This window comes from Sardina pilchardus, chromosome 2 (assembly GCF_963854185.1).
Source record: "Sardina pilchardus chromosome 2, fSarPil1.1, whole genome shotgun sequence".
Classification (NCBI taxonomy): Eukaryota; Metazoa; Chordata; class Actinopteri; order Clupeiformes; family Clupeidae; genus Sardina; species Sardina pilchardus.
Genome location: NC_084995.1, coordinates 41,372,167 through 41,386,259, shown reverse-complemented (window position 1 = coordinate 41,386,259; position 14,093 = coordinate 41,372,167). Strand labels below are relative to the sequence as shown.

Below are 14,093 nucleotides of genomic sequence, written 5' to 3'. Positions count from 1 at the left end.
CAGACTATGGTCACCTGAGTTGACTACACAGAGAGGAAGGAGGCCATGGTTACAGTGTCCGATCATATGTGTGAGAAATTGACTAGTAGACTGTACAGTGAAGGAGAGCGGGTCGGGGTAGTGTAGGGGAGAAGAGGAGGGGGGTGGGGGGGTAGCCTGTTTATTTAAGTTTTTCGTCTCCTGTCTCGGACAGAGTGCAGACTACAGAGGATAATGAGAAACAGATCCTTTCATGGGGGAGAGGGAGGGCGGTGGGGAGAACATGGGAGCGCACGAGGGGGAGGGACAAATGAAGGCAAAGTAGAGAAGGGTTGGGGGGAGGCGAAAGGATGACAGAGGAAAAGGGGGGGACACTGGCATGCTGTAAAGTCCACCGGATACTGGGCTCCACCGTTTGCCTTGGAGCACCAGTGTCTCAAATAAGCTACACAGAGGCACTAAATGCCCTGATGGCAATGCAGAGGCCCACCATTTGGACAGGAAAGACCCCATCAGCACAGCCAGCTTCCCTCTTAAACTGTCCTTCTGTGGCTTGTCACTCAGACATTATTATTATTCTCTGAGAGTTCGAATGTGGTCTTTTCCTTGAGAAGGAGATGACGAGGGAATACTTGTGGTCAGTGCGCCGATTTTTTTTGTATTATTATTTTAAAGATGTGGTTGCAGCCCCTAACCAATCAAAGCATGGGAAGTGTGGAAGTAGTGGAGGCATGTGGAGTTGGAGAAGAGGGGGTCTTTTTGAGTGACGTTCAGAATGTCCTATGGGGATACAGTAACGGAGCAGACGGGCTGGGGAACCCACCCAAAGGCAATTAAGGGTAAAGGACGAAGAAATTTGATGAAACTTTTTCGCCATAGAGAAATCGCAGGGATAGCCCCAAATATGACGGACAAGTACAGCAGAATCAAGACACCGCTGTTTGGACGACGTAACGGGAACTTTTAAAGTTCTGTAATGAGGGCGAATGTTCGTTAGAAGACATTATTGGATCAACTGAAGTTTTTTCTGTCTCCGCCAAGAAGTCTGGAACAAAGCAATTGGAAAAGTTATGTAAAGAGAGATAAGTGATTGATAACTGCCTGTACAGTATGAGTGATAAGAAAAATGTTTTACGCAAATGCGATATTCAGCTAAGGTTCCGTATCGAGGACAATCAAGATCAAATTCAAATAAGATAGAGGACGAGGGAGAATTGATCTCGGTTCTTTTCGTAGTGTCAGAATAACATTCAGACTCGTCGTAGGGAAGGTTTTCCTGACTTTTCTACGTCTATTGAAAAGGGAATTTAACTGTTCACGGGTTCTATTTCGCCTGTTGCGGGGATGGGGGCTGCGCCGGGCTCGGGCTGGGAAGAGGGGGAGTTCGAGTTCAAGTTGGTGTTTGAGGAGGATCAGACCCGCGGCCCATCCCCGCTGAGCAACGCCGACCGGGACCCCAGCTCCGTGGGGGAGAGGACGGAGAGAGCCCCTGCGCATCTTGAAACAAGCAACAGCACCGGTCAGCTCATTTCACATCGTTCTTAGTTTGTGAAGTGGTGGTGAGGATGAAGATGATGATAATGATGATGATGATGGTAGTGGTGGTGGTGTGTATGTGGGTGGGTGGGTGTTGGGGGGGGGGGGGGGGGGGTGATGCGCGCTTGGACATAGACAGTGTCAGAGTGTGGGGAAGGTGACTTGGTCTGTGGAGTTTTTCAGAGGCTTATGAATGGTTTAAAGAATCTGAGGAATTGGGTTTTACAAATGTAAGGTTTCTTCCAAGGTGTAGAAGATTCTTTCATCTGCTTTCAGTTTCCTGGCTATCTTTGAAGGAATTGCTAATGACCCACATTATGTTAATATGTCTACATAGAATTACATCTCCCATCTCTCTCTCTCTCCTCTCTCTCTCTCTCTCTCTCTCTCTCTCTCTTTCTCTCTTTCTTTCTCTCTCACTCTTTGTGTATGCTTGTGTGTCAGTGTATGTGTGTAGGGCCGAGCAAAATGTGGTTTTAATCAGCTGTGCGTGTGAGTGGAGTTAACAGCTGCCATCTGGATTGAACCTCAATCTGTGTTTACTGAGCACGCACATACACACCTCCCTCCCGTCTGCCTCCTCTCCTCACCCTCTCCTTTTTCTTTGTGGCACACATGCATGCGCAGCACACAGCACCCAGCCCCCTCCCCCAGCCCCTTGGCACACCAAGATGGTACAATACCTAGCCTCCCAAAGAAACTTCTGGATGTTGACGCCGCCACACTTTCTTCGGTAGCATTTCCTGCTGATCACTGCTGCTGCTGGCACCGTGTGGCTGTGAATGTACTTGGAACCTGTAGAAGGCATTTCCGGATACTTTGGTCCGTCTGCCTGTCATCTGTCATCTGTCATCATTCACGCCTGTGCTTTCTTCACTGTCTGCTCAGTCTTGACACCACTGAGGAGCAGACCTGCACAGTGACATCATCCTCGTCGCTTCAGTCTCGGCCAATCATGGCCAGTGTACCACTTGGCTGACCAAGAGGCCATATAGGCACACAGCCAATCTGATTTGTCTTCAGCCCCCTGACAGCATTTTACTACCAATGACAGCAACTATTTAATTAAGAAAATACGGCAGAAGCTATGTCATGGTGCTAAAACCTTCTTGCTTCTTGTTGTTCCTTGTCTTTCTGCGCACCACGGTTCCTGTGGAACTGACCGCAGGTTGACTGGAGCTGGGCATCTCTCATTCTTCTCTCTTCCTCGTTGGCTGTTGGTTATTGGCACAACTGATGCACACATCTGAATGGTGGCCTCTCATATAACTATCTTACAATCAACTCAGTTACCAACTATCGTGTCTGTCGTACTACTATGCTGAATCTGACCAATAGGGCAACAGTCCATCTGATAACGCTATAGTATACACAATTTACTGCTGATGATCATGGCTGAAGATGCAAGCATGTGAAAAAGGCTGTCTCCACGCCTCTGCTTTTTGAGGTTACCCTGAGCAGAGTTTTGCATTTGCTTTTGCTACTGCAGTGCAAGCAAAGAACAGTGGGCTCTATGTAGGAGGAACGAACGCTCCAGAATTGTGGTTTTGCCAGGTAGAGATTTATTAATCGCTGCTCGGAAACTGTGATGCATGCAGCTCCCTGCATCTTGAAACAGTCTTTTGTCTTTTTTTTTTGTTTTTGTACAGTTGCAGACTCTCGTATTTTAGTTTAAAAATGCTTTTAAAGACACAATTGTTCTTTCATTTACCCATAAACTAATTTTTCTTTTCTCTATAAACATTTTTTTTGTTGCCATGCAGTTGGACCACATCTCAAGCACTAACACTGAAAGGCAGCCCAGTTTTAAAGATGAAAACCACTGCAATTTTATTTAGTGTAGAAGGCACATCCAATCCCCGGCCTTATTGTTTTTATTACCTAGCTACTTAGTAAACATTGCATGCTGATATTTATTGAGGCAATCATGGTAATAAATGAAGCCTAGACAATGCCAGTCATGCTGGTTTCTGCTTTCAGTCTTCTGAATCAATTCTCTGCCGTTTCTGCGTTTCCATGTTTCCACTGCACCTCAAGATGCAGCCATACATTTATAGATAGACAGCCATACATTGATGGACAGACAGACAGACAGACAGACAGACAGACCCCTTTCATATCAGCTTCAACCAGGGTTCAAGTCAGGTTGATATTCTGTCTGAAAGGATTAACCTGAGTTATCCTGCTTTGCAACCCACCTCTGGAGTTTGGTTGGGTTATGGTTATGGCTCCTCTCAAGTGGTGGCAACGGTGGCCGACCAGGGCAAACACGCTGTAGTTAAGAAAACACATGCAAGTCGACAAAACACATGCATGCAAATAGACAAAACACAAGTAACGTACGAAAACATCCTCATTGAATTGACAACACATGTACAGCATTTAGAAAATGCACTGCAAATTCAAACACTACTCAAGACACGTGCTGCAAATTCGGACAGCACAAACATTATAAAAACATGCTGCAAATTCACAACACAAACAAATTTCAGACAACACTATGGAAGTGTTTCCTCCATCTAGGTTACTTAAAAGTGATGAACGTGTCTGGATACACTTGATGCCAATGAATTAGGACATGTTTGATGCAAAAGATGTTCATGACAAGTAGGCCCATGTTGAAGGTTATTTTCAGTTATTTCATGAACTGCGCAGACTAGGCTACACATTACTTTCGCACATTACACACACTGCATTCTCTGGCCCTTTCTGAAAGAATAGTTACTTCACCCTCTCCCTAGCCACTTGCACTCCGTTTGCCTGTTTACATGGAGGGTCCGCCATATTAAGGGCCATCTGAAACCAATTACTGTTAAGTGGTAGTGTGTTATAAACCCTCCAACACCGAATGAACACCGATGCCCCCTTGTCGAGGGTGTGCGTCAATTAATTCGGCATGTCATGGAGAACGCTTCATACAAATGTGAGTTCTGTGTGATTCCAAATCCACGGTAACATCAGAACCTGTTTTCACTAGGAAGAGTAAAGTCTGTCCCAAAGCTTGAGTGTGGTATCCCAGCACACTAATGTTGCCACAATGTGATTTTACAACCAAGCTTTACATCACCGGAAAAGTGAAAGATTAGTTGGTGGTGAAAAAAGTTATTTTCACCACCACCACTTTTCAAAACCTACACTTGTTCGTTAAAAATGTGTGCACTATTCATGTAGGCCTAGTGTAGAGTGTTCATAGTGTATGAAAGGAGGTGCACTTCGGGTAGTGTGTGATTTGGAACATACTGTGTGTATTTTTGTGGTGTAGCAATGCAATCTGGGAAACTTATATCCATGTGTGAAAGCAACGTTACAGCAACTGTATTTGTACCATCAAATCGCAATGTTACCAAATGACCATAGCGCCACGTAACGGCAACTGTAGATACACCACCAAATGGCCTCTCAGTCTTGGTTTCTCTTGAACTGCACTATTCCTTATTCAATGCCTACTGATTACAAAAGGCAACAACACTAGTAATTACGTGAACAAAAGGCCTCAATATCTTGGAATGGACAAAAAAAGAGCAAATCATGGGGGGTATAACCGCTAAGCTTGTCACTCTGTTGGCGCCAAGCGCATCCAGATGTGTTCATCACTTTTGTCTGAATTTTCAGCGTGTGTCTGTAAGGCTGTGCATGTGTTATCAAATTGATTGAAGAAGATTTCCAGAAGACCTAGTGATGCACATTCATAAGTTATTTTCAAGAAAAAAATCCTTTCATGGTGAAGTAACAGCCAATATGTATCTCTGCACCTTCTTCCTCATCCATGAAGTGGGGTTTTACTTAGCCCTGCCCCGATCATGTCTCTGTCATAAAGGCCCGCCCCATAGACATACATATCTATGGCCCGCCCCCTGTCTCTGCCCAAAGATTCTAGAGAGCTACCCCCGACCCCCACACAACTATTGCTAAACTGCAGCTAAATACAAATTGCAATGGCAAGTTCAAGTATTGGAGCAGCAGTTTGCCTGGTTATCCTGTAATAGTGTGACTATTCACATGAATAGCTAGGAAACGAGCTGCCTTGTCCTAGCTTACCTGTGGGCAGAGTTGCCAACCATTCCATGCAGGCTACCTCGTTCCAGAAATTAAAAACATCTGAGCTTGCGCTGAAGTGTCTTTGACGACACTTCGAAGACTTAGTTGCCTGTGAAAAACAGGCTAATCCATTTGTTTTTTTTGGAGATCTGGGTTGATCCTCACGAATATTCTTTACAGTGTGTTTCGCTCGTAATATGCACCAAATGAACATTAAAGGTTCATCTTTTTCCGCAGTGGGTTTTTAAATTGCTTGTGTTTGGTCTATTTGCATGTGGTAGGTCAATTTGCATGTATTTTTTACCTGCAGCACGTTTGCCCTGATCAGCCACTGTAGGTGACCCAGGTCCTATCTGAATTAATCTGGGAATAACCTTGGTGGACCATCTTAAGGTCAATTAATCCTTGTCCAACCCTGGTCATTCATTGGAAAAGTAATGCGAGGTGGTGGCAGCGTAGGGGTTAAGGAGCTGTGCTGGCAAGGTAGCTACAAAAGTTGTGGGTTCAATTCCTGGCTTCCACCATTGTGCCCTTGAACAAGGCACTCAACCCCAAATTGCTCTGGCGACAATGTAATCCCTTGTGATATAATAATATGTTAAAAGTGTCTGCTAAAAAAATATAAGTGAAAAGTGGTGATAGATAGATTGATTGATTGATTAATTAATGAATTGATAGTTGTCAACTATTACATTACTCAACAGTGTCAATCATATCTGAAAATTCTCTTATTGCAGCTTCTTAAACTTGAATATTGTCAGTTTTACTTGCTCCTCTTTGAAAGTAAACTAAATATCTTTGGTGTATGGACACAACACGCATTTGAGGACATGATCTTGGGCTATTGGTGACACCGATTTTCTGCTATTTAATTGAATAAACAATTAATCGATTAACTGAGAAAATGATCTATAGATTTATCAAGTATGTAATGTTAGTTGCCGCCCTAATGAATTGATAAATTAGCATGCAGTAACTTAATTGTTGTGCCATTAGCCCCTAAAAACAATACCCCACACGTGCAGCAACATCCATTTTTTTCTCTCTTGTGACAGATACCTCCACACATATCGGCCAGCCGTTGGGCATCCCGTCGCCACCCAGCTCCTCCAGTCAGAGGGCCGGGATGCATTCCCCACCCCCACGGAGAGCCCTGGTGCGGGAGTTCAGCGGGACGTACGAGAGCCTTCCTGCACGATCCATACAGGTCAGTGGTCCTTAAAGGTACACTATGCAACATTTTTCAGTTAATGAATTCGTTTCATATTGTTATGTATGATTAAATGAGTCATTACTGGTCAAATAATGTTTTTTTTTCGGCCGCCCTAGTGGTCTGTAGCGGTAGAACCGCGCTTGCAATTTCAGGAGCCCTCGGGTTTTGTAAAATATACACGCTAATGCTGTAGGGACAGCTCTGCAGAGAAATATGCAAGCATAAAACGAGCGAAAGCGAAACCGGCGATGAAATCACCAATCCTGCATAGTTTCCCTTTAATACTTCAAACTTGAATTGTAATTGAGGGTAGCTAGAGTAAATGACTTAGATTCACTGTTCACTCATAAAAAAAGGCTTTCTTGGGTTCTCTTCTTCTGCTGTATAAAGCCATGCAGACCTTTGATGAACCCTAGGGGTGCCATAAATGATGCATGCAATAGAGCCATTTTTGGTTCTATATAGCACCTTTTTTTCCAAGAGTGTATTGTGGATCCTCTGTCTGTCTATTCTCCTCCTCTTACCATCACTGTCTTACCATGGATCTGTCTCTCTCTCTCTCTCTCTCTCGTTGTCATTTACTCTCACAGGTGTCTGAGTCCAGAGTTCTCGAGTGCCCCAGCATCCAGATCACCACCATCTCCCCTGAGGATGACTCGGCGCTGGCCGGAGGAGGTTACTGGGACACCGGCGGCGGTTGGGACCGCGAGCGCCTCTACCTGCCGCTGCTGGACCCCTTCTGTTACCGCGACGGCATGACGGGGGCGGGCTCGCTCAGCCCCAGCCCCGCCTCCAGCCCGTCCTCCCGCGGCTGGCTCAGCCCGGCCTCCAGCTGCGATTCGCTGCTGGCCGAGGAGGAGGAGCTGAACGAGGCCACCTCCCACTTCTGCCTGTCGCCCTCCTCCCGCCCCACCTCCCCCGGGGGCAAGAAGCGCCGGAACTCCCCCTGCGCCTCCCCGTGCACCTCGCGCCGGAGCAGCTACTCCGAGGAGCACCCGTCGGCCCTGGAGACGGGGCAGGGGGACCCCCAGAGTCAGGCGCCGGGCGGAGGCTGTGAGCTCAACATCCCCCAGAAGACCAGGAAGACCTCCCTGGAGCAGGTGAGCACTCCACACCACCCACCACTCAGGAACTGGGTTTAGAAGCTCCAGGTGCTTTGAACTGTTTGCGTAATGTATATTCATTTTTAGCGTACATTCTTCTTGTGTCTGTGTCTCTGTGTGTGTGTGTGTGTGTCTGTGTCTGTGTCTGTGTGTCTGTGTATCTGTGTGTCTGTGTGTCTGTGTGTTTGAGTGTGTTTGAATGTGTGTATGTATATGTGTGTCTGTGTGTGTGTGTGTGTGTGTGTGTGTGTGTGTGTGCGTGCTCAGGTCTCCTCCAGAGAGCTGGAACAGGACCATGCCCCTCCTGCTCAGAGCTCTCCGTGTCCACTGCCAGAGTCACGGGGCCTGAGGCGGGAGCCCCCCTCTATGGGGATGAACTACCTGTCCGTGCCTCCTGCCCTGGGGTGGGGCAGGACCAGGGCTAGTGCACATAGCCCTCTGTTCAGGTGACACACACACACACACACACACGCACACACACACTCATACACACGCGCGCCCACACACACACACACACACACACACGACGACTGTGGTTTATTACAGTAATAGATTCACCTTAGATGTCAAATATTTTTCAGCTGAAGTACCCATAGGTAAAAGAGCCTTTTTGGATACATTGGATAATTATGTTGAATATATTTTGACCTGTGATGTTGGTCCTGTCAGGTCAAACGCCTTGCCTCCACTTGATTGGCCACTCCCCTCTCAGTTTGACCAGTACGAGCTGCGCATTGAGGTGCAGCCTCGCCCGCATCATCGCGCCCACTATGAGACAGAGGGCAGTCGGGGCGCAGTCAAGGCATCGCCCGGAGGCCATCCTGTCGTGAAGGTTGTAAAGTGTGCGATTATTTTAAAGAAAGAGTGTATAATGTGACTGTCGCTGACTTTCTCTGTCTCTGTTGCTGTCTTTCCATTTCTTTCTTTCCCTCCTTTTCTCTCTTTCCCTCACTCGCGCTGTCTCCCTCAGCTTGTTGGGTACACAGAGAGACAGCCGCTCTCCTTACAGGTGTTCGTGGGAACCGCTGATGACCGGTCCATCCGACCACACCCATTCTATCAGATTCACCGGTATGTATCAGTGGGCAAGTGCATAGTGCTAATATGCTGCATACTCTCTCTCTCTTTCTCTGTCTGTCTCTCTCTCTCTCTCTCTCTCTCTCTTTCTCTCTCTAATGTAGTATCCATGCTTATTCTTTTCATATCATTGTTTGATTATAGAGTCACAGGGAAAATGGTGGGCACTGCCAGTCAGGAGAGTATCCAGGCTGGGACTAAACTCCTGGATATCCCACTCAATCCAGAGACCAACATGACGGCTTTGTGAGTTATACAAATATAGTGACAGATAGATGGATGGATGTTTACTGGAAATGAAATGCATAGCAAGTGAACAGTTATTTTTGTCTCATCTCTTCTGACAGGTTGATAAATAAATAGATTGATTAATGGATGGGTCATTGCTGCTGATGAAATCCATAGTAACAGACTTTTTTTTTTCATCTTAAAAATGTCCCCCTCTCTCAGAATTGATTGTGCGGGCATTCTGAAGCTGAGGAATTCCGACATAGAACTCAGGAAAGGAGAAACTGACGTCGGGAGAAAGAACACGCGTGTCCGTCTGGTTTTCCGCACACACATTCCGCTGGCTCCACCGCTAGCTCCACCCGGACGGGTGCTGGCCCTGCAGGTGGCGTCTCTGCCAATCGAATGCTGTGAGTTGAGCAAGTCTCTTCTATCCTCTCTGATTTCCCATGTCTGTATGTGACTCTCTTCCAAAGCCTTTTATTGCTCTTCAGGAAAGTAGTGTTTGTGAATGACACTACTACAGCTACAGACTGCTGTCATTGGTGTCCTGGTGTGTTTTTGATCCTGGATGGTTGGATATTTAGAGGACAAAAGCAAACTTTGACCCCTTTATTCTCAGTCAGTATCTAAACAATGAGATTATAAACCAAGCAATTGGTTTGGTAAAAACAAAATGGGCTTAGCCGATACTACTATTTTCAAATCTTGCTCCCCTCTGTTCTTCAACGTCATGGTCTTTATGAGCAGAAGTGAGAAAAATACATTTAGATTTGGTCTCCTCAGTAGCTGCTAATTCAACACTTTAGGACTTTCGAGGTGTAATGTGAGTTGGATCTAAACCCGACTACGTTCACAGGAACCGTTTCAGAGTTTTCGAAGCAACTGCCAAAAAGGGGTTGCCCAGGTGCCTCGCTCCTGTCCGAGCGTGCGTGCGTGCGTGCAGCTTTGGGCATGCGCCCGTCACACGGATACTAAAAATGAGATGTGGAGCAGACAGGGGATGCCAGCTCATCCTGCTTGCATCCCCGTCCAACTAAATCAAACGCCGCCACTGGCCGAGCCCTCTTGGAAACGGAAGAAAAAGGAGCCGCGTTTGCCGCCAGCATGTTTGGGATTCCATGCCGCCCTGCAGTAGCTCGGACCCAGCCGCTGTATAACCTGTCTCAGGCAGCTCGCACGTCTCCCCGTTCTTCCAGTGGCCCGAGCCAGCAGCTCTTTGGCTGGGCATAGCGTAGACCTCCAGGCTGCTCCGAGCCGCAGCGCACCTAATCACTCACCTGATATCAGGACTGTCCTCACTCGGCTTCATCTGCCTCACACTCCACTCCAGCTGTATGTGATCTTACAGCTAATCCCCTGCTCTCTCTCTCTCTGCCCCCCCTTTGTCTCTGACTCTCTCTTTTTTCCCTGCCTTTATTCCCACTTTTCCAACCCCCCCTCTCTCTTTTTCTTTCCCTCTGTTTCTCTCTCTCTCTGTCTGTTTCTCTCTGTTTCTCTCTCTTTCTTTCTCTCTCTGTCTGTTTCTCTCTCTCTCCCTGCCATTATTTCTACTTTTCCAACCCCCCTCTCCCTCTTAATCCCCCCGCCAATTTTTCATTCTTTGTTGCATCCCCCTCTCTCTCCCTCCTTCTCTCTGCATCCCTCCATCTCTCCAGCTCAGCGTTCGGCTCAGGAGCTGCCGGTGGTGGAGTCGGTGAGCCTGACGTCGTGCTCCGTGGAGGGGGGAGAGGAGCTGCTGCTGGGCGGCTCCAACTTTCTGCCCACCTCCCGGGTGCTCTTTATGGAAAGAGGTTCAGGTAATCTGTGTGTGTGTGTGTGTGTGTGTGTCTGTGTGTGTGTGTGTCTTTGTGTGTGTGTATGTGTGTGTGTGTGTGTGTGTGTCTTTGTGTGTGTGTATGTGTGTGTGTGTGTGTGTGTGTGTGTGTGTGTGTGTCTTTGTGTGTGTGTGTGTCTTTGTGTGTGTGTATGTGTGTGTGTGTGTGTGTGTGTGTGTGTGTGTGTGTGTCTTTGTGTGTGTGTATGTGTGTGTGTGTGTGTGTGTGTGTGTGTGTGTGTGTGTGTGTGTGTGTGTGTGTGTGTGTGTGTGTGTGTGTCTGTGTCTGTGTGTGTGTGTGTGTGTGTGTGTGTGTGTGTGTGTGTGTATGTGTGTGTGTGTGTAACTGTATAAGATGTATCTTCCTGGTTACAGATGGAAAACTACAGTGGGAAGAAGAGGCTCACATAGATCATGATAAAAGTAACGAGGTAGACAATCTATTTCCATTCCCATGTAACTTTGAATTTAAAGCAGTTCATTAGTTTTGATACTGTTATTATAAAAATTATTTATATGCTGTTAACACAACCACACATCTACCGCTTTGATTTCAGTAGTGTTGGCGTGTGTATTTTAAAAGTGTGTGTGTAATCCTATCCTGCTCTGCTGTAGATTGACGTTATGTTATGCTGTGGGCACTGGCTTTGTTATGGTAGTTTTACTGTAGGTCTTTGGTTGTCTTTTTACGGCAGTGCCTGCTGTGTGTGCGAGTGCCACCCTACAGTGACCAATCAGCGAGCCGCCCTGTACCAGTCTGCCTGTACGTGTCCAATGGGAAGAGGAAAAGAAGCAGCACCCACTGTTTCAAGTACCTGCCAAGTGAGTCCAGGGTGTGACAACGTCACTCTGTCACTCTGTCATCGTCAAACTAATAGCATATGTTCTTATACATTTTTTGTTATTTTGCAGCTAACCTCCTTTAGTTGGATGAAATAACATGTTGTACTGTAATGCACTGTTTTTGCACTGTAATGTCTGTGTCGTGTTTGTGTAATTGTGTACTGTTTTGTACCATAACCCTCGTGTTGTGTTATGGTAAAATGGATGTTTTAAACTGAGAGTTACCAGTATACTGACTTAAATTATTTTAGACCATAATCTATGTGCACCGGCTCTAATCAGTTTCTCCACTGTGCTCTGTTGATAGTCATGTTCAAAGAGGAGGACCCCCTCCTGTCCCATCCCTCAGTGCTGCCCCTGGAGGGGGTGGGCATGGGGCCCTTCGGGGGCTCAGGGGTGTCGGACAGGGGCCTGCACCTTAGAGGGGACACCCCCATGGACGAGCGAGGCCTGGGCTTCCACCTGCCCCCGTACCCCAGTGACTTCTCTTACTCAGGGCAAAACTACCAGGAGGAGTACTGCTCCAAGCCCGAGGGCCAGGAGGAGAGCGGAGGTGGAGGTGGAGGGAGGGGGGCTTTGTCCGAGAGGCAGCCCAGCTTTGAGAGCTTGGAGCTGGGCTTTACCGAGCTCCTGCCCCCCCTGTACCCCCGCGGCGTTGCCCAGCCTCCGTCGCCCTCTCCCTCGCCGTGGCTAGACTCCCCGTACCTGTCGTCCTCGCCGTCCCCGTCCCACTCCTCCTCCCTCAGCCCGTTCCCCGCCAGCAGCCCTATCTCCACCTCCCCGTTGCCCCCGTTGCCCCACTCGCCCTACCACCCCAGCTGCCCCTACCCCCAGGAGGTGTGCCCCTGCCCGTGCCCATCCCCACCGGCCAATCACGTCCTCCCTCAGGACCTCTACCCGCCGCCCCCTTACAGTCAGTACGAGGGCTGGGAGACGCATGGCAGGGGGCCCCCAGATAGGGAGTCCGCAGGGGGCATGAAGATGCAGGAAGGACCCCTGGAGTTCGCCAGCTCCTCATCCATGCACCACATCACACTGGAGGAGGGTGAGAGGAACAGATTACAGATTCACATGTTTAGGTTGAAATAAACAAGTGAAATGAAGTAATATTGATGATTGTGAACTTTCCATCTCACATACTAGAATATGTCCTGGTGCGATGTCTTCAAATGATTTGCTGTTTCTGATTCTGATGTTATTACAGGTTGTTAAAAGCTATTCTAACCCAAACTCAGCTATTTAATGCCTAATTAAAGTTAGGAAAGTGAAAAGTCAGCTATGTATTCTTATTACAGAGGTATTGATATTAATGAATACATAGTTATTCATTGTTTATTAATTGCATTGTGCCTAAATATCCAAGCGTTGTCTATTGTTCACACTGGATCATGATTTATTTTTTTCTCTGCAGTCACTGAGTTCATTGGGGAAGACATCAGATCTTTCCAGTCTGGTCCACACATGGAGAGCAGACCTGGATGACCACCATGGTCTCTCATCCCAACCCATTTTAAAGTGCATTAATGTTTTAATAACACAGTATTCCTATGATATTGTATTATGTTTTATATATTGCATAGACGTGGCAATATATGAAAGGACTGCAGGTCTTGTTCCACTGTTGGATTGCAATTTAAATACAGGGGCACTGTTGTAAGTATATTTGTATAAAAAGGGCTTCCTCTTGGAGACAGCACATTTGAAGGGAACTAATGTTTTTAACCTGTTTGCTAAATAAATTATAAAATTAAAGTTGTAACACTTGTTTACACACTGGTGCTGATTTTTGCTCTTTTACTTTCTGTGTGTGTGTGTGTGTGTGTGTGTGTGTGTGTGTGTGTGTGTGTGTGTGTGTGTGTGTGTGTGTGTGTGTGTGTGTGTGTGTGTGTGTGTGTGTTTGCGTGCGTGCGTGCGTGTCCTGGTATGCTTTTGCACTATGCTGCTTTTACTGTAATAGTCTGACTCTGGGTAAACACTGCCACCTGGTGGTCATTTCTCATTTGATCCCAGACATGCTCAGCAGGGTTGTCTGAGCTGCAATTACCCAGAATATAAAATCTACCACACCCATTTCCTGTCTTAATGAAATATTTTTTAAATGCTTCATTGGCTCAGTGGGTAGACTAGACTGTAAGTAATGCTGAGGTCATCTGCTCAGCATATGTAAAAGTGATGCAGACCTGTTCTCTCTGCCTGTACTCTCATATCAGCCACTGGAAGTATGTGAGCACTGAGCAGCATCGAGATATCAAGTCTAGTC

General features: G+C 46.9%; 1 protein-coding gene across 1 annotated transcript; it reads left to right on the top strand.

The window, feature by feature from the left end:
• The first annotated feature begins 932 nt into the window (after positions 1 to 932).
• Positions 933 to 13,602, top strand: nfatc4 (nuclear factor of activated T cells 4). Its single transcript, XM_062530580.1, has 13 exons — positions 933 to 1,498; positions 6,609 to 6,760; positions 7,357 to 7,866; positions 8,137 to 8,315; positions 8,539 to 8,701; positions 8,840 to 8,940; positions 9,091 to 9,192; positions 9,397 to 9,584; positions 10,833 to 10,973; positions 11,366 to 11,421; positions 11,686 to 11,812; positions 12,141 to 12,878; positions 13,245 to 13,602. The coding sequence occupies exons 1-13, from the start codon at positions 1,324 to 1,326 to the stop codon at positions 13,313 to 13,315; spliced, it is 2,703 nt and encodes a 900-aa protein (XP_062386564.1). The 5' UTR covers positions 933 to 1,323; the 3' UTR covers positions 13,316 to 13,602.
• Positions 13,603 to 14,093: the final 491 nt, after the last annotated feature.

Bases quoted from the DNA above. Each gene is read 5' to 3' on its own strand.
- nfatc4 (XM_062530580.1), top strand. From the start codon at position 1,324: ATGGGGGCTGCGCCGGGCTCGGGCTGGGAAGAGGGGGAGTTCGAGTTC. The intron at 6,761-7,356 runs GTCAGTGGTCCT...TTACTCTCACAG, and splicing joins TTCCTGCACGATCCATACAG to GTGTCTGAGTCCAGAGTTCT. The intron at 7,867-8,136 runs GTGAGCACTCCA...GTGCGTGCTCAG, and splicing joins GGAAGACCTCCCTGGAGCAG to GTCTCCTCCAGAGAGCTGGA.